Source organism: Pongo pygmaeus, chromosome 2 (assembly GCF_028885625.2).
Source record: "Pongo pygmaeus isolate AG05252 chromosome 2, NHGRI_mPonPyg2-v2.0_pri, whole genome shotgun sequence".
Classification (NCBI taxonomy): domain Eukaryota; kingdom Metazoa; phylum Chordata; class Mammalia; order Primates; family Hominidae; genus Pongo; species Pongo pygmaeus.
Window position 1 is genome coordinate 196,281,807 of NC_085930.1, and position 18,452 is coordinate 196,300,258.

The 18,452-nt window shown below is 43.8% G+C and overlaps 1 protein-coding gene across 9 annotated transcripts in view; it reads left to right on the forward strand.

The window, feature by feature from the left end:
- The window catches only part of ST6GAL1 (ST6 beta-galactoside alpha-2,6-sialyltransferase 1), a 152,921-nt gene extending 142,988 nt beyond the window's left edge, over positions 1 to 9,933 (forward strand). For all 9 annotated transcript variants that reach the window (XM_054480236.2, XM_063662502.1, XM_063662501.1 and 6 more), the window contains 3 exons: positions 4,224 to 4,322; positions 5,534 to 5,708; positions 6,937 to 9,933. In XM_054480236.2, the coding sequence (XP_054336211.1) occupies positions 4,224 to 4,322; positions 5,534 to 5,708; positions 6,937 to 7,178 (516 nt within the window). In that variant the 3' untranslated portion in view covers positions 7,179 to 9,933. The remainder of the gene's footprint in view (positions 1 to 4,223; positions 4,323 to 5,533; positions 5,709 to 6,936) is intronic.
- The last annotated feature ends 8,519 nt before the right edge of the window (positions 9,934 to 18,452 follow it).

Genomic DNA, 18,452 nt, shown 5'->3' on the forward strand with positions numbered 1-18,452 from the left:
TGAGTTGAGGTATGACAGTAGCTAGCATGTAGTAAGCACCAGTAAATGGCGTCTGTTGTTTTCATGTATTGTAAAGAAGAAAGCTTCGTGCATCTCTTGGAATTTCTGAGGACAGTGAAGCCACAGCTGGGAAAGTCTCAGGGAGCCAGGAGTTGCTGGTCCCCTGCTTTGCATACTCAAAATTGCTGGAAAGGGGCTATAGCAGGGGGAGACATTTTTTTTAAATCCCAGTTATTGCTATTCCTCGTGAGTATGTATATATCACCTGGCATCAGTACTCTGCATAGAAAGAAGCATAGCTAAAGAAAAGACACTTTGCTTTTAATATACCAGCTGTTTTCAGGGGAATAGGGTGGATGAGGATAGGGAGTACTGGCCCTCTGTCCCCAGTCCTCCCTGTCACCAGCTAAATCACGTCTATCTTACAAATCCCTGTCTAGCAGGAAGCCTGCTCTGCCCTTGGACTACAGACCTGAAGGGCTGTTGTAAGTTACAATGTTCCCATTGGAAGGAGGACAGTACTTAAAAGTTACAAGATGTGGGTTCTGTTCTTAGTTCTTATGGCCTGTCAGCCAGGGAACTCCCGGCCAGTAGTCTCATCCTTGAACTTCTTTTTTTTTTTTTTTTTTCTCAAGACGGAGTCTCGCTCTGTTGCCAGGCTAGAGTGCAGTGGCACGATCTTGGCTCACTGCAACCTCTGCCTCCCGAGTTCAAGCTATTCTCCTGCCTCAGCCTTCCAAGTAGCTGGGATTACAGGTGCCCGCCACCATGCCCGACTGATTTTTGTATTTTTAGTAGAGAAAGGGTTTCGCCATGTTGGCCAGGCTGGTCTTGAACTCCTGACCTCAAGTGAGCCACTGCGCCCAGCCCTCATCCTTGAACTTCAAATTTCCACCCCACCTCACTCCCACAGGCATATACCAGTTGTTCCTTTTTCTCTGTTCTTATGCAGGAAATGGCCTGAGGTCCAGGAGTCCCCTTGGTCCCCTTTTTCCCTCACTGTCAACATTCAATTAGTCTTCACGTCTACAGCCGACAATTGTAACTTCTTTTCTTTACTCCATTATTTCTTGGGTGACAACAGGAGCTTCTACGTGGTCTTCTTTTTTCTAAAAACACTAATTCAGAACTCTAGCGTGTTTAGATCTTCCTTACTTAAAACCCTTTCCTGGTCCCCATAACCTACTGAAGAAATCCTAAGCTCCCTGGCTTGGCCTCTGTCTACATTTCTCTGATCTCTTCCAGCTCTTTCTCTGTATCCTAGCCATACCGAACTACTTGCAATTCCCAAACAGGGTACACACTGTACTAGTTGTTCCTGCAAGAGACAGGAACACACATCCCCCCACACTAGCTTAACAAAACAAAAAATGTATTTCTCTCTCATGCAAAAGCAGTCCAAAGGTAGACATTCCAAAGTTAATATGGTGTTCCAGTGTCAGAATCCAAGTTCTTTCTACTTTGTGGGTTTGCCGTTCTCAGCATACGACTTCCATTTTATAGTCCAAAATGACTGCTCAAGCTCCAGCCATCACATTCACATTTCAGCCAGCGGGAAGAAGGAACAAGGAAAGGCATAACCTTGCCTCTAAGGATAGTTCCTGGAAGTCACACTTGCTTACATACTGTTGGCCAGAATTAGTCACCCAGCCATATTTATCTATAAAGAGAGGCTATGAAATTTTTTTATTTCAGGGATTCTATTTTAGGTTGCCGTGTGCAAAAGTAAAAACCAGAGGTGTTGGTGGTCAAAGAAGAAATAGAGAATGGTTACTGGGTAACATCTAGCAGTCTCTGCCACACACTCACACATTCAGGGGTTTGCACTTGGTTCCCTTTGTCTCAGACATCCCCTCTCTCATGATTACAGTCTCTGCTTGGCATCTTCTTTTTTGCCCCCTAACACTTGCTTATTTTATTTTTTTCGAGATGGAGTCTCACTCTGTTGCCAGGCTGGAGTGCAGTGGTGCAATCTTGGCTCACTGCAACCTCTGCCTCCTGGGTTCAAGTGATTCTCCTGCCTCAGCCTCCCAAGTAGCTGGGACTACAAGCACCCGCCACCATGCCTGGCTAATGTTTGTATTTTCAGTAGAGACGGGGTTTCACCATGTTGGCCAGGATGGTCTCAATCTCTTGACCTCTTGATCCACCTGCCTCGGCCTCCCAAAGTGCTGGGATTACAGGCGTGAGCCACAGCGCCCGGCCCAACACTCGCTCACTTTATGGCCATCCTCATACTACCTCTGTTGTTGCACCATCACAGCGTGTTAACCATTGTTCAATTGTCCACCTTTCCCACTGCCCTGTGACCTCCTGGAGGACAGGGACTGTGTCTTTCCTTCGGCTCCTTAGCACCCAGCATAGCTGCACAATCTCCAGCCAAGGTAGACCGACCACCAATATTTCTTGTCTCAAAGATATATTGAGGAAATGAGAGTATATTCTTCAGGCTTCCAGGAACTTCCTTACATGTGTAGGAAGGTATGGGCGTGGGGATAGCTCAGTGATTGTAGAGGCTCGTGGCAGATTGCTGTTCTTTGAGTTGCACACAGGCTGTCTCTCTTGCCATAGTTTTTTTCCAGATACTGCAGTGACATTGATTAGGTCTCAGCCTTAGCGATGTAGGCCGAGGTGGAGAGGGATTATTGTCACGATTCTTGCTTTCATTTCTGTCAGTTCTTGATTTGATTTCTGCCATTTATTCCTCTCAGTTTTTACCTGGGCAACATCATCTCTCGCCTGCTTTTTAAGGTGAATGTTGACAGCTGATTTCATGTATGAGTTCTGGCTTTCTTAAGAGGGACATGGCTCCCTTCATTCTTAAGCCTTTGGGGCTACTTTTCTTTCTCATTCACTCATGATTTCCATCTGATCGGCAAGACAGCTCGTGTTTGAGAGAGCAGAGCAAATGTGTTATTCCCATTTCACAGATAAGAAAATGAGGGCCAGCCGGGCGCGGTGGCTCACGCCTGTAATCCCAGCACTTTGGGAGGCCGAGGCGGGCGGATCACAAGGTCAGGTGATCGAGACTATCCTTGCTAACAAGGTGAAACCCCGTCTCTCCTAAAAATACAAAAAAAAAAAAAAAAAAAAAATTAGCCTGGCGTGGTGGCGGGCGTCTGTAGTCCCAGCTGCTCGGAGGCTGAGGCAGGAGAATGGTGTGAACCCGGGAGGCGGAGCTTGCAGTGAGCCAAGATGGCGCCACTGCACTCCAGCCTGGGCGACAGAGCGAGACTCCGCCTCAAAAAAAAAAAAAAAAGAAAATGAGGGCCTAGTAAGATTACTCTATTTGCTCAAGATCCAAGACCAGTATCTTTTGCAAATACTTTTCTATATTTTGATAAATAATGAACATTTACATGCATTATTTTCCCCCCAGAATTGGAATTCTTTCTTAGGATAGATTCCTAAACATAGAATTATTGAGTCAAAGAGTATAAATGTGCTTAAAAAAAAATGCTCTTAATACATTTTTCAGAATTCTTCAAGCAAGGTTGTTACACTCATGTTTAAGGCAGGTGTAACACCCATGTGCAGGCCAGCCCAGGGGCCAGTGTGGTGGGGAGAGGCCATAGCCAGCCATAGCTGGTTCCCTCAGCCAGCAGAGGCACACATGAGCGTCTCACCAGCCCGGTGAGGGTCTCCTGTTGGGAGGTGTGCATTTTTGCATGCACTCTGGCCTCTGCACACAAACTGAATATTTCATCTGGTGCTCAACCACAAGCACAGCCATCTGTTCCGTGCTGCAGAAACTATTGGCTGTGTTGGACTTCGTGAGAGATCCTATGTCAGTCTCCATCATGATGTGTATGTAGTGTACTGGACTCTCTAGGTGACTGAAAGGATTCCAGAGATAATTTTGGTTATATGAGTCCCTGACTTCAGACTCCACTCTTGTGACCCCCACACAAGGTGTGACTCCAGGAGGCTGGGATGCCATGCTATTTTCACTGTACCCTTGCCCCTGTAATCTCAAAGCCTGACTGGATGGAACCCTTCCTATTCTATGGCTAGTGGCTTGTGATAAATGTCCTTTCAGGTCAACACAGCGCAGGCTGGTATCTTTACCTTTCTTTCACCGAAGTTAAGTGCCGCACCAGAACTTAGAAGCCTCATGGGGCTCTGGGGCCTCAGGCTGTACCTTGTGCTATGTCAGCTATTACTTCATGTCAAACATTTGCATATGAATGTTCAAGTGACAGCTTATCTCTTTCTTCCCGCAGTTGGTTACCACAGAGAAGCGCTTCCTTAAAGACAGTTTGTACAATGAAGGAATCCTAATTGTATGGGACCCATCTGTATACCATTCAGATATCCCAAAGGTAAGTGGGTGTCCATGGGAAATAGGGGTTGGGTTTCCTGTCTGTCTACAGATTTTCCTGATTGCCTAGGTTTTTAAAGTCATGGCTGACATTGGCTATCCCTAAAGGCTGGGTATTTGAGTTTTAGGGTACCCCATTTCATCTGGACTAGCAGATTCAGAAGTATTCCTGTCTTATGCCAGCTACTCTCCTTGCCCTGCCAAGCACTGCCAGGTATTGTCTCCCAGTTACAGTATTTACTGGGATAGTGGCTGGAGTTCCCAACATCTGGGGTAGATTGTTCATTAATGCAATTATTCCTAATGGCATCAGCAGAACTCAAGAGTAGTTGCCGTTACTCCTGTAAATAATATTAGCACACTTTTATTTCACACTTCCAATATCCAGAATTCTTCCCATTTCACTCTCCTAACAATTTAAGGCGATAGATGGAAGCGTGGTTGTTCCCATTTTACAGATGGGGAAATTGGAATGTGGTGAATGAAAGTCCCCCATTCCAGGGCTTGATTTACTAAGCAGAAGGCGCAGATCTGCAACAGCAGCTGTTTCCAGGGAAGGAGACATGAGTGGCAGGCCTGCTGGATTCTAACCTCTCTGGAATAGTCCTCTCACTGTTAATGCATGTCAGTTGACCTCTCCCTGATGTAGGCTGCTGTGGCCTCAGGAACATGGCCTGAGAAGGGCAGAGAGCACTAATCTTGGGACACTTAACTCTTAAGTTGGATCTACCAATGCCTGACAGGCTCTGGCGACCCCTGGCACCCTCACTATCTGACTTTCAACAGTTTTGCACTGATCTCACTTAGAACTCAAATTTGCCTAGGTCAGGACAAGGACTCTGAACTCATAGATGTCCTATGCTCTAGTTTTCTCCCCTTTAAAAATGAGAGATGGGTCCAGATTGTACCTGGGGCTCTTTTCAGCTCTGATAATATTCCCCGACTCTGATCCTGAAGCCTGAAGCTGATCTTGGGTCGCCAAGCTCAACTCTCCCCAAAAGCACAGGCTATAGGCCAGGCCCCACCCTGCTATCCAGTGAAACCTGCGGCTGGAAGAGAAGCCTGTAGTCTGCTGCAAGAAAAGGGCTGTGCCTCAAGAGCAACCCTTGTTGGTCCTTTCCCCTCCCCGTGTCCACTGATGAGGATGACTCCTGGGGGGAGCAGCTCACTGGCCCATTTCTCCCTTGAGAGGACCAATTCTTTCTTTTTCAGTGGTACCAGAATCCAGATTATAATTTCTTTAATAACTACAAGAGTTATCGTAAGCTGCACCCCAATCAGCCCTTTTACATCCTCAAGCCCCAGATGCCTTGGGAGCTATGGGACATTCTTCAAGAAATCTCCCCAGAAGAGATTCAGCCAAACCCCCCATCCTCTGGGATGCTTGGTGAGTTCATGTCGGGGAAAAGACCTTGCATGTTTGTTTCTAGAAGAGATGAGCTTTTTTTCTGGGGTCTCGTTCATTCATTCGTTCGTTCGCTTGCTCACTAAACAGTTGCTAGGATTTTGCTCTGCTTGTAGACCGTGCCAAGTTCTATCTAAAATACAGAGGGAAATAAGATAAAGTCCTTTTTCCTGAGGGTATCTATTGGTGAGGTCAATCAGATGTCTGAGGCAATATTCAATTTGTGCGAGAAGGGAGAGACAACCTGGTGTCATAGGAGAGAGGACACCTTCTAGCTGGACAGTCACATATTGCCTCATGGAGGAAGTAGCGTTCGGTAGGCTTTGGAGAGGGGAGAATTTAGCAGAGGAAGATGGAGGGAAGGGAAGCCATGAACAGAGGAGGGAGGTGGGAAAATGAGGAGCGGGGCTGAACCTCAGATGAGGGGAGCAAGGCACTTTTCTCAGGTGTACAATTTAAGGGGGTACCCCTTAAAAACTCAGTCATCAAGATAAATAATATTTTACTACAGTATCTTCAGAAAACACAATTAATGTAAAAATTATGATGAGTGAAATATCAAATATTTAAATAAAGATAGGATCAGTAACGGTGCTGTGCAGAGTTTATTGGAACAATGCTGGCCAGGGGCCCTCTTGTTGGATTTTCTCCACACCTCATCATACAGACTGTGGAGTGCTCCTGTTCCAGCTGTCTCTTTGCCCAGCTAAGGGAAGAAAAGTCTTCCCTCCCCAACACTGTTTCATGCAAGTGCTATAAGGAAAAATCTGCTCCCAAATAGCACCATCCAAGAGGTTCTGCAGGATGTCACAGTGCTAGAAAGTGCTAACTACACATGATGCCACTGTCTCCTCAGTCAGCTCAGTAATCTTGTTCTCTTTCTCCCAATAAATTATTCCGTGGATACATTCATTGGCTGATTGATGGAGTCATTTAATCTACTAGCATTTAGGGAGGATCTGTTATTCACCAGGCCCTGGCCTAGGTGCTGGGGATTCAAGGGTGTATAACCCTCACACAGCCCTGCATCCTAAGGAACACTGCTGGGCTTGGCTTGCTGAAACTTAGATTGGGAATCACAGTCATAAATAGAAACTCCATAGGGAAAGCTCTCCAAATTTGGGGTCATGAGCTGCTGGACCCACTGGGCAGAGCTCTGGGGTGCTGGGGTGGGTTGTCAGGCATGACTCACCTCTGCTCCCCTCTCCAGGTATCATCATCATGATGACGCTGTGTGACCAGGTGGACATTTATGAGTTCCTCCCATCCAAGCGCAAGACTGACGTGTGCTACTACTACCAGAAGTTCTTTGATAGTGCCTGCACGATGGGTGCCTACCACCCGCTGCTCTATGAGAAGAATTTGGTGAAGCATCTCAACCAGGGCACAGATGAGGACATCTACCTGCTTGGAAAAGCCACACTGCCTGGCTTCCGGACCATTCACTGCTAAGCACAGGCTCCCCACTCTTCTCCATCAGGCATTAAATGAATGGTCTCTTGGCCACCCCAGCCTGGGAAGAACATTTTCCTGAACAATTCCAGCCTGCTCCTTTTACTCTAGGGGCCTCTGTCAGCAAGAGCACGGGCGCTTCAAGAGCCTGTGGTCAGGAAATCAGGTCCAGCCTTCCCCGTAGCCAGACAGTTTGTGAGCCCAGAGCCTCCCGCCACACACATGCACACATATCTAGCATTCTTTCCAGGCAGGATCCTCCCCACCTTCCACCTTGGTAGATGCAAGATCTACCTCTCCCATCAAGGCTGCCAAAGCTGGGCTTTGTTTTTCCCAACAGAATGATGCCATTCTCACAAACCAATGCTCTATATTGCTTGAAGTCTGCATCTAAATATTGGTTTCATGTTTTAAAGAAATTCTCCCAAATTACAATTGTGCCCAATGCAGGGTGGCTCTGGGGGGCAAGTAGGTGGTACAGGGGATTGGAAACATGCTCTGCGCCTCCAGAAAAAAGTTGCTTCTGAGGTCCATGCCCCTGGAACATGTTCCTATCACTCTGTCTGGTTGGGCTGGTCCTTAGACTGGGTGCTTATGATTAAAGGGTCTTGGTTAGCCCACCTTCCCTCTCCATGTGGAGATGGAAGGTAGAGAAGGATACAGTGTCTATCCTCAGGTTGCTACGGTTCAGTGAGAGAGGCAGACATCTGAACAGGCAGGTAAGATTCAGTGTGCTCAGTGCACTGGGGATTTGGAGAGAGATGGGCTTGCTCTCTCTGTGCACCCAGGAGGGCCACGCACTTAAACTGTGTTTGTGAATCAGAGAAGGCTTTGTAGCACGGGGCGTTCAGATGAGTCTTAGAGGAAGAGAAGAAACATGGCAAGCAGATTACATCTGAGCCGTTCGAATTGTGTTTTTCTTTCTTCCCATGTTTATTTTCTAAGATCTACCTGAACTTAGAGACTGAAGATAATTTTTTAGGAAACCTTCTGCCCATGTCTGAAGTAGCAAGTGAAGCCTCACGACAGATACCAGGCAATCCAGAGCCGCAAAACCTGATTTCTCCAGGCTCTGCCTGGCTTGACCCAATGCTGTCAGCTGGGTTTGCATACCACAGTCCCATTCTTCCTTTTCAATACCTACCCCCCAAATTTTCTCCTAACCACCATCTGTTTTTTGTTTTTTGTTTTTTTTTTAAGCATTTTTTGCTTTAAAAGCATCCTGACCCCAATTTCTTTGAGCTCACGGGCCTTTTGCCGAAGGTCTCTCAGGGTGTAGTGGTGTGGCTCTCTGGACTTACGTCACTCTCAGAGGTCAGAACCTTGGAGATCAGACCTGATTGTCACCAGGTGTGAGAGGTGTGACAGCAGATTGCAATGCTCTGCACCTCTTCCTTGCAAGTGAGCAACATCAGGGTCTCTGGGCAGAGGCTGTCCCACTGTAGTTTGCAGACATGCTCTCCAGATGGTTTTATTAAGTCCCCTCTCCCTGATAGGGAATCCTGCTGGACCAGTGCAGCCCCGGTGTGGAGAGGTTAAAAGACTTGCACAAGATCACCAAGTCATGCTGTAGAGCCAGGGTTCCTAGACCCAGGGCTCTGCACTCTCAAGGCTGGCCCCATGTGCTCAAGGTGATCTAATGTCTGGGTTCCAAACCAACCATCTCGGAGCCGGGATCCTCATTTACTGCCAAACCCTCAGATTATGTAGCTAGAAAGGGCCCTGGAGTGAGAAGGCCTGGATTTTCAAATTGATGCTCCCCTACTGACTAGCTGTGCCACTCTGGGCAAATGCTCTTCCTTGAGCCTCTGTTTCCACACCTGTAAAGTGGGGATGATGATCCTATCTCACTGCTTTTGTGAGGATTACAGGAAAGCACCCGTCCTGGCACGTAGTAGGTGCTCAGTTCATGCTGGTTTCCTTCCTGCCTTCAGTAGGGACCTGCTCTGTGCTCACACCTCGGCTGCATGCACCCTGCTGTGACGGAGGCTAGTGCGGAAGAGGTCCTGTCCTCAGGGAATTAACTGTCTTATTGGGAGACAACAACTATCCTCCTTGGAACACCCAGGAAACCATGCAAAGCAGTGGACAACACAGAACATGCCCTCCTCCTCGCTGCCTGCAGCTCCAGTCTGATTCTGCTTGGGAACGGGCGGAGCACGTGGGCTGCTTAACTGCTGTATAGGACAAGCCCCTTACCCCTCTCTGGGCCCATGAATTCCTGGCTTGGTTTATGTTCTGATTTGACACACTGATTTTAATCTTCGAATCATGAACTGAGTGCAGAGGAGGTGGCATTCTGACAGCAGGACATACGTGTTGGTGTGGAGACTGGGACGACACTGGGTAGAATCTAGTTTTTAATTATTATTAATATAAAGGATCAAATTAATTTAAATATGATTCTGAAGTCTACAGAGCTTTTAGTTCTGTGCTGTCTATATGTGGACACCGGTAAAATGCAAATTATGATATGGACGTTATTGTTGGTCTGGTGAGATGTTTCATATTTGTGACAGTTAATTTAAAAATTATGACTTAATGCTGCCTCTGTCTGTGGGGTTCTGTCTTCTTTGATAGCCATCTATTCATCTGGATCATGGGACCCTCTCTCATCCTTCCACCAATTAAATAAGCTATTGCTGTTGGTTTGGAGTTGAGATATCAGTCTCGGAAACTTCTGAAAAATGCCTAAGCTAATAATTACCCAAGGATTATGTCAAATTTTAAAATAAATATGTGTGTGTTTCTTTAAGCTGCTTCTGTCTTCTTATTTGCTAAATGAACAACTGCTGATTGCCAACTTTTATCTCCAAAGAGGACACAACTGCGATCCTGAACCCCCCAGTCCTTACCCACTAGCTCCTCTAGCCTTAGACTTACTCTTCCATACTCCAGGAAAAGAAATGTGAACTTTATTTGAAATATTCACTGGTTTACTGATTTTTTTATTTTTATTTTTTGCTCTTGCCTGGATTCACGTAACTAACCTGTTGCATCAAAGAAGAGATGGAGTCGGGCAGAAAGCAGAACATAAGGAAGACCTTTCCCTCGGTTTCCAAAACTCTAAAATCCTTAAATGAATGATGTCTTAAAAGGACTGAAAATGTTTGGACACAAATCTTGAGAAGGAGCATGAGTTAGGGGAGAGAGGATAATTCCTTTCTCCTGTGAACTGCCCACCCCCTTGTTACAGGTTGAATTGTGTCCCCCCCAAGATTCGGATGTCTGAAGTCCTAACCCCCAGTACCTCAGAATATGACCTTATTTGGAAATAGGGTCATTGCAGATGTAATTAGTTAAGATGAGGTCATGTTGGACTAGGTTGGGCCCCTACTCCAGTATGACTGGTGTCCTTTTGAAACGTGGAAATTTGGAGACAGGCATGCACACAGGGAGAACACCACGAAGGCTGAGCCCACACAGATACCAAGCACCTGCAACCTCCGCTCCCACCCCACTAGTAGGGTTCTCCTCACTGACAAAGCCCGACTTCCAGTGTCTTAGATACTGTTCTTAGAGAGTGCTTCATGGCCTGACAGTGTGCTGAACCCGTACCAGCGCCTGGCCTCTACAGCCATGAGCAACATGGGGAGAAGGGCCACACAGGACTCAGAGACTGCCACCTCCTTCCTAGTCCCAGGTCCTCGTCCTCTGGATGTCCTTGATTTCCACTTCCTTCATGGCCCCCAGCGCAGCCTCTGGGATGTGTTGTAATGTGACAGAAAGTGGCTCTAACACCGCTTTCCACTCTCACTTAGGCCAGGAACACTCGCTCAAGAATCTCATGCTATGGGATGGGATAATGGCATCAGCTCAGGAGAGAGGAAAAGGCCTTCTCAGTACCCCTGAAATCCCACCACCCAAAGCATTGATGTCCCCATCCAGGTGTTCTCAGGATTAATCAGAAAACAAGTTTATAATGGGAAGAGGAATTCTCTTTGATCCAGTGAATACACATTAAACAGCCATCATGTGCCTGGCACGGGGAACAGGATGAAAACCCACAGCACCTGCCTCTCAAGGAAATGAAGGGCCACGGGAATGGGCCTGCCCTGCCTGTGGATAGGTATTATCATACTAATGTGAGATTAGTGATGTTAGTTTCTGGAAAGCTAAACCTGGATAACACTGCTACTGTTAGGCACACATCCATAACTGCTTAGAAGAAAAATAGTATGCAAATGCCAAATATGAAGACATGCGATAATACAAGGTAAAGTAAAATAATGGCGTTATAGAGGAGACATTCATTTTAACGGGGAGATTTGGGGAGTCTTGAGGATGGGCAAGATTCTTTTTTCTTTAAGTAAAATGCAACTTCTGATTATGAAAGTAATACATATTCAGTGTCAAAAGAACAGAAAATTTTAAAAAGAGAAAAAGAATCATCTTCCACATCCTATGATCCAAAGGTAACCTCTACCAGCAGTTTCCAATCCTACTTTAAAATACAATATTTTTATACAAATAAAAACCCATCTTTTTATTTAAAAAATACATTATAAAAATGCCTCTGGATCATTAAGGACCTTTTTGAAAACAGGCTTTGTAATGGTTGAATGATATTCTATCATAAGGATGGGTTACAGTTTACACACAACTTGTTCCTAGAGTTGAGCATGCAGTTTATTTACATTTGTTTTCTCCAAAATACCAAATATTTAATAAGCACATGTTCTCATCTCTGATTGTATCCTGAGGTGAGAAGTGGGTTCAGGGGTTGGGCTGGGTACTATTTTCCCCTCAGGAATTGTGGCTGGGAAACTCAGAATCATATTAGGGGAACTTCTGGAACAGTCTTACAGAATTAGAAAAAGACAGACCAGGGAATAAACTGAAGGCAGCATTATAGGATTACTGGGAACTCTGTTACTTTCTCTGGTTAATTATTTTGTTATTTTTTGGTGTTTGTTTCTCCATACAAATTAGTCATAAGAACCTCCAAAACGAAGATCTGTATTCGTTATATATGGCTAACAAATGACTTCAAAATTTAGTAGCTTAAAACAAAAGTATATTAGTTTGCTAAAGCTGCCATAACAAAATGCCACCGACCGTGTGGCTTAAGCAACAGAAATTTATTTTCTCGCAGATCTGGAGGCTGGAAGTCCAAAGTCAAACTGTCATCAGGATTGGTTTCTCCCGAGGCCTCGCCTGTTGGTTTGCAGACGGCCACCTGCTTCCTGTGTCCTCACATGGCTGATCCCTGGTTGTCTCTGTGTCCAAAACTCCTCTTATAAGGAGACCAGTCAAATTGGATTAGGACCCACCCTAACGGCCTCATTTTAAATTAATCACCTCTTTAAAGGTCATCCCTCCAAATACAGTCACATGCTGAGGATTGCGGATTAGGACTTCAGCATATGAATTCTGATGGGACACAGTTGAGCTCGTAACAAGCAATAAACATTATTTTCTCACACAGTTACTATGAGCAGAAATTTACGAGTCATTTAGCTAGATACTTCTGGCTTGGGGTCTCAAAGATTGCAGCCAAGATGGCAGCTAGGGCTTCATTATCATCAGAGCTTGGTATAGTATATACTCTATATTTCATTCTTTTCTTTTTTCTTTTTTCTTTTTTTTTTTTTTGAGACAGAGTCTGGCTGTGTCACCAAGCTGGAGTGCTGTGTCGCGATCTGTGTTCACTGCAACCTCCGATTCCCTGGTTCAAGTGATTCCCCTGCCTCAGCCTCCTGAGTAGCTGGGATTACAGGCATGCAACACCATGCCCAGCTAAGTTTTGTATTTTTAGTAGAGACAGAGTTTCACCATGTTGGCCAGGATGGTCTCGATCTCCTGACATCGTGATCTGCCTGCCTCGGCCTTCCAAAGTGCTGGGATTACATGCGTGAGCCACTGCACCCAGCCTATACCCTATATTTCATTCTGCCTTTCAAACTACCAAGTTTTCTGTTGCCTTATGTTTTACAATATACTTTAACCTATATTTCCTCTCTTACCAGAGTCAGGAATGAAACAGTATCTTGTATTTTTGTAAGATAAGAAGTTTGACACACTTTTATTTTTTAATCACCCACCCTTAGTTTTTATTAACATTAGAATTTTGGATTCAGAATATCATTGTTCTTTGGAAAATAATTTTTGGTAATATCATTCGGCTTTATAATCAAAATTACAAATGTATTTTTAGGGTACATTTCTATTTTAAATTGGTTAATTTCTCAGCATCTACCCTTTTATACGTGACAGCTCCATTCTTTTCGTGACGGGGTCTTGCTCTGTCACCCAGGCTGGAGTGCAGTGGTGCCATCTTTGCTCACTGCAAACTCTACCTCCCGGGTTTAAGTGATTCTTCTGTCTCAGCCTCCCAAGTAGCTGGAATTACCAAGCTCCATTCTTTTTCTTTCTTTCTTTTTGAGACACAGTCTCACTCTGTCACCCAGGCTGGAGTGCAGTGGCGCAATATCAACTCACTGCAGCTTCTGCCTCCCGGGGTCAAGCGATTCTCCTGCCTCAGCCTCCTGAGTAGCTGGGACTACAGGTGCATGCCACCACACCCGGCTAATTTTTTGTATTTTTAGTAGAGATGGGGTTTCACCGTGTAGACCAGGCTGGTCTCGAACTCCTGACCTCATGATCGACCTGCCTCGGCCTCCCAAAGTGCTGGGACTACAGGCATGAGCCACCATGCCTGGCTGACAGCTCCATTCTTAATGCCCTTTATTTGCTCCATTTATTGCTCTGTTGTAGTACATCTTCAAATAATTTTTTCAAGGATACATGAATCCTTGCATATCTGAGAATGTAGCTGTTTTAATACATGAAAGTTGAATTGCCTGGGTGTAAAATTCTAGAGGTAACATTTTTTTCTTTTAAAACACTGTACAGTGGAATCATTCTGATTCAGTTGCAAGGTTAAAAAATTAGCATAGAAGGCAAAAATCATGCATAGAAGTTAAAATCACTCCTGAATTTAATTCCTTAAAATGTCCATCATGCCAGGGCTGGGCCCTTGGAAACTCAAAAGCCTAGGATGATCTTCTATTTTTGCCTTTGACTGAAGTTCCCCTTTCTCTGAGGCAGAGAAGGCCAAACATCTGCTAGCAAAGCAAAAGTTTGAAATTGGATTCTTGTTAGGCAAAACATAAATTATTCTATGTAGTTATGTAGATTGCTCCCAAAGGCCCAGGCCTCGGAAGAAGTCTGTCTGCTTGGAAGGACCACCAGGCAAAGTCAACCATCTGTTCTGAGAAGCTTTCCCTGATTCTGCAGCTCTTCCCCGCTAAGAAAGCTTTGGTAGGTGCCCCTGTGCTTCTCTTTTCCATTCTGCGGTTGTCTCCGCATACGTTGCATTACAGTAAAGTAATGTGTTGAGCCTACTTGGGACAGGGCTTGGGTCTGATTTGTCTTTAGTGTCTATGGAAGACGAAGATGAGCTGGGTGCAGTGACTCACGCCTGTAATGCCAGCACTTTGGCAGGCCAAGGAGGGAGGATGGCTTGAGGCCAGGAGTTCAAGACTAGCCTGGGCAACATTGGGAAACCCTGTCTCTACAAAAAATAAAAAATGTGTTGGGTGTGGTGATGCCCTCCTGTGGTCCTGGCTACTCAGGAGGCTGAGGTGGGAGGATTACTTGAGCCTGAGAGGTCGAGGCTGCAGTGAGCTATGATGGCACCACTCACTGCAGCCTGGGTGATATAGCAAGACTCTGTCTAAAAAAAAAAAAAATTGATGTTGATGATTGACTGGTTGAAAGTTAGTTAAACTGAACAGGAAGATACAGTATTCTAGAAACACAATACTAACCAATTTCCTTGGGTTCTGTTATTGTCAGATAAACTTCTTAATTGTGCTAATGTTGTGACTTCAAAAACTGTACATTTCACATTGAAAAGAAAAAATCAACAGAGAACATTTCATCCCTAGGTGTTTCATGTCCTATGCTAAGTGGGCTGGTGAGAAGCCCAAGGTAATATGCATCAATAAACCCACTTTGTTTCTAAAGCAAATGCTCTTGCTTTCTCAGAACAGTGTTTCATCACCTCAGCCTTCCAGAGGAATAAAGTAATGGTAAGTTTAATAAAATAATTAAATAACCAAATCCTTATTGATGGGGTCTCAGTGGTCAGAGAGTATTCCACATTTCTGTTATATCATAGCTTCACAGACCCTTTGTAGATTCTTGTGTAACAGACAATAGTCATTTACTCTAGGAACCTTATCCTGTGAAATTCTATTTTCTCTTCTTTCTTTTCTGCTCTCTTTTCTTTTCTTTCTTTCTTTTTTTTTTTTTTTTTTTGAAACAGTGTTTCACTCTGTCACCCAGGCTGCAATGCAGTGGTGCAAACTCGGTTCACTGCAACCTCCACCTCCTGGGCTCAAGCCATCCTCTCACCTCAGCCTCTCGAGTAGCTGATATTACAGACATGCACCACCATGCCTGGCTAATTTTTTGTATTTTTGACAGAGAAAATACATTTTTTCTATGTTCCCCAGGCTGGTCGTGAATTCCTGAGCTCAGATGATCCACCCGCCTCAGCTTCCTAAAGTGCTGGGATTACAGGCTTGAGCCAACACAGCCAGCATATTTCTTTAAACACATAAAAAGGGACTTTCAGTGAGAAAGAAAAATACATCTGGAGGATGTGCCATATTTTCCTTTTATTTTAATTACAAAATTACTTCATGTTCATTGTGGGAAAACATAGTAGTATAGATAAAAGGAAAATAAAAACACACTTTGTTACATTTCTTTCTAGACCAAAATTTGCTATGTCTCTCTTAAGAGTAAATTAAAAGAGCTTCCTGTCATTTATTTATCTTTTACAACTTCCTCTGCACAGTGGAGGTGGCACAACAAAGCCCAAAGGATTCCTAGAATTTCATTTCCAGGCAGCTTAAACTAGGAAATTAGTGTCAGGAAATTAGTGTGCCAATTCTTTTCTGCACTAAAAAAAAAAATTTAACAGTGAGTATGATTGGCATAAAATAAACTGCACAATTTGATAAATTGTGGCTTATGTATACAACTGTGAAATCATCATCACAATCAAAATGTAAACATATCACCTACTAAGGTTGTTTCTTCATTCCCTTGATAACCCCTTCCTTCCATCCCTCCCTGCTCCTCCCTATTCCCAGGAGCTTTCTGTTTTCTGCACTACAGATTAGTTTGCATTTTTCAGAATTGTATATAAATGCAACCATACAGTATGGACCCTGTATCTATACCAGTCAGCGTTCAACAAAAGAGAGTGGGGTGGGGGTAAAATACGTGTATGAATCTGTTACAGGAAATTGGCTTTATGCAATTGTGGCAGCTGGTCAAGGAGTCTCTTTAAGGCTGTTTCCATGTCTGATGCTAGAGCTGGAAGTCTACTGGGCAAAAAGTCAAGACGATCGCAAGCGGGCTGGCATGGGGAAGCATGAGCTGGAGCCTCACAAAGACAGGCTGAAACTCTTGTCCATTCTTGTTGCCTCTGATGTTGGTGATGAGGGTATCCTGCAGAAGCCAGGGCCCTTTGTCACAGAACTAAACCCATACATGGTCCCAAAGTCAGAAAAATTGGTGAATCCAAGGGTAGGTAGTAGAGCAACTGTAGGCCCAGATGCTGCTTCAAAATAGCTGTTGCCTTTGCCTTTTTCCCACCCTCTAAAGTCCCTTGTTGCTAACTCTGATAGGAAACATACAGGAAGTAGAACTCTTGGACGGTTTAGACTGGCCAAGTACAACTTTACAAATCCATCACTTAAACCACATACTCTTTTTTTTTTTCAGACAGGATCTGGCTCTGTTGCTCAGGCTGGAGTGCAGTGGTGTAATCTCAGTTCGCTGCAACCTCCACCTCCTGGGCTCAAGCAATCCTCCCACTTCAGCCTCCTGAGTAGCTGGGATGACAGGTGCACACCACTATACCCAGATACTTTTTGTGTTTTTTGTAGAGACAAGGGTCTCATTATGTTGCTCAGGCTGGTCCTGAACTCCTGAGCTGAAGCAATCCACCTGCCTCGGCCTCTCAAAGTGCTAGGATTTCAGGCATGAGCCATTGTGCCGGCCCACAAACTCTTTTTTTTTTTGTCCAGCTTCTTTTACTCAGCATAATGTTTTGAGATTCATCCATACTGTAGTGTATATTAATAGCTTATTCCTCTTATTGCTGAGTAGTATTCCACTTTGTGGATATACCGTATTTGTATAACAGTTATCTTTGTTGTTGAACATTTGGATTGTTTTCTAGTTTGGGGATATTATAAATAAAGTTGCTGTGACCCTTTGTATACAAGTCTTTTATTTCTGCTGGGTGACTTGTATGAGTGAAATGGTTGAGTCATATTATAGGCATTTAGTTAATTTTTAAAAAAACTGCCATATTGTTTCCTAAAGTGGTTGTACTATTTTAAATTTCCACCAGTAGTGCATAAAAATTTTAATTCTGACACATTATTGCTAAACTTAGTATAAGTCTTTTTAATTTTAGACATCATAATAGGTGTGTTACCTTATTTTGGTTTTAATTTGCATTTCCCTAATGGCATATAATGTTCATCATCTTTTCATGTGCTTATTTCCTATCCATTTTCTTTGATGAAGAATCTTTTCAAATAATTTGTCCATCTCTTAATGGACAATGATTGTTTATTGTTATATTATTGAGTTTTTAAGAATTTATATATTTATGTATAAATTTATATAAATTATTTATATCTTATATTTATATATTCTAGATACAAGGCTTTTATCAGGACTTGTGATTTGTAAACACTTTCTCTCAATCTGTGGTCTGTTTTTTTCATTCTTTTAAAAATGCCTCTAAAAATCAAATTTTAAATTTTGATGAAGTCCAATTTATCTTTTATTGATCATGTTTTTGGTGTCATAACTAAGATGTTTTGGCCTAACCCCAAGGTTATAAAGATTTCTTTTAAAAGCGTTATAGTTTTAGTTACATTTAGGTCTATGATCCTAATTTTTTTGTATTGGTGCAATGTATGGAACAAAGTTGGGGTTTTTGCATATGGATATTCAATTGTTCCAGTACAACACGTTGAAAAGAATATGCTGTCTCCACTGAATAGCTTTTGCACTTTTGTTAAAAAAAAAAAATTGACCATATATGTATGGATTTACTTCTGAACTTTGCTCTGTTCCATTGGTCTATTTGCCTATCTGGATGCTAGTTACACACTGTTATGATTATTGTAGCTTCAAATTTCTTAAAAAATTTTTTTTTGGTATAGCCAGACATGGTAGTACATGCCTGTAGTTCCAGGTACATGGGACGCTGAGGCAGGAGGATCACTTTAGCCC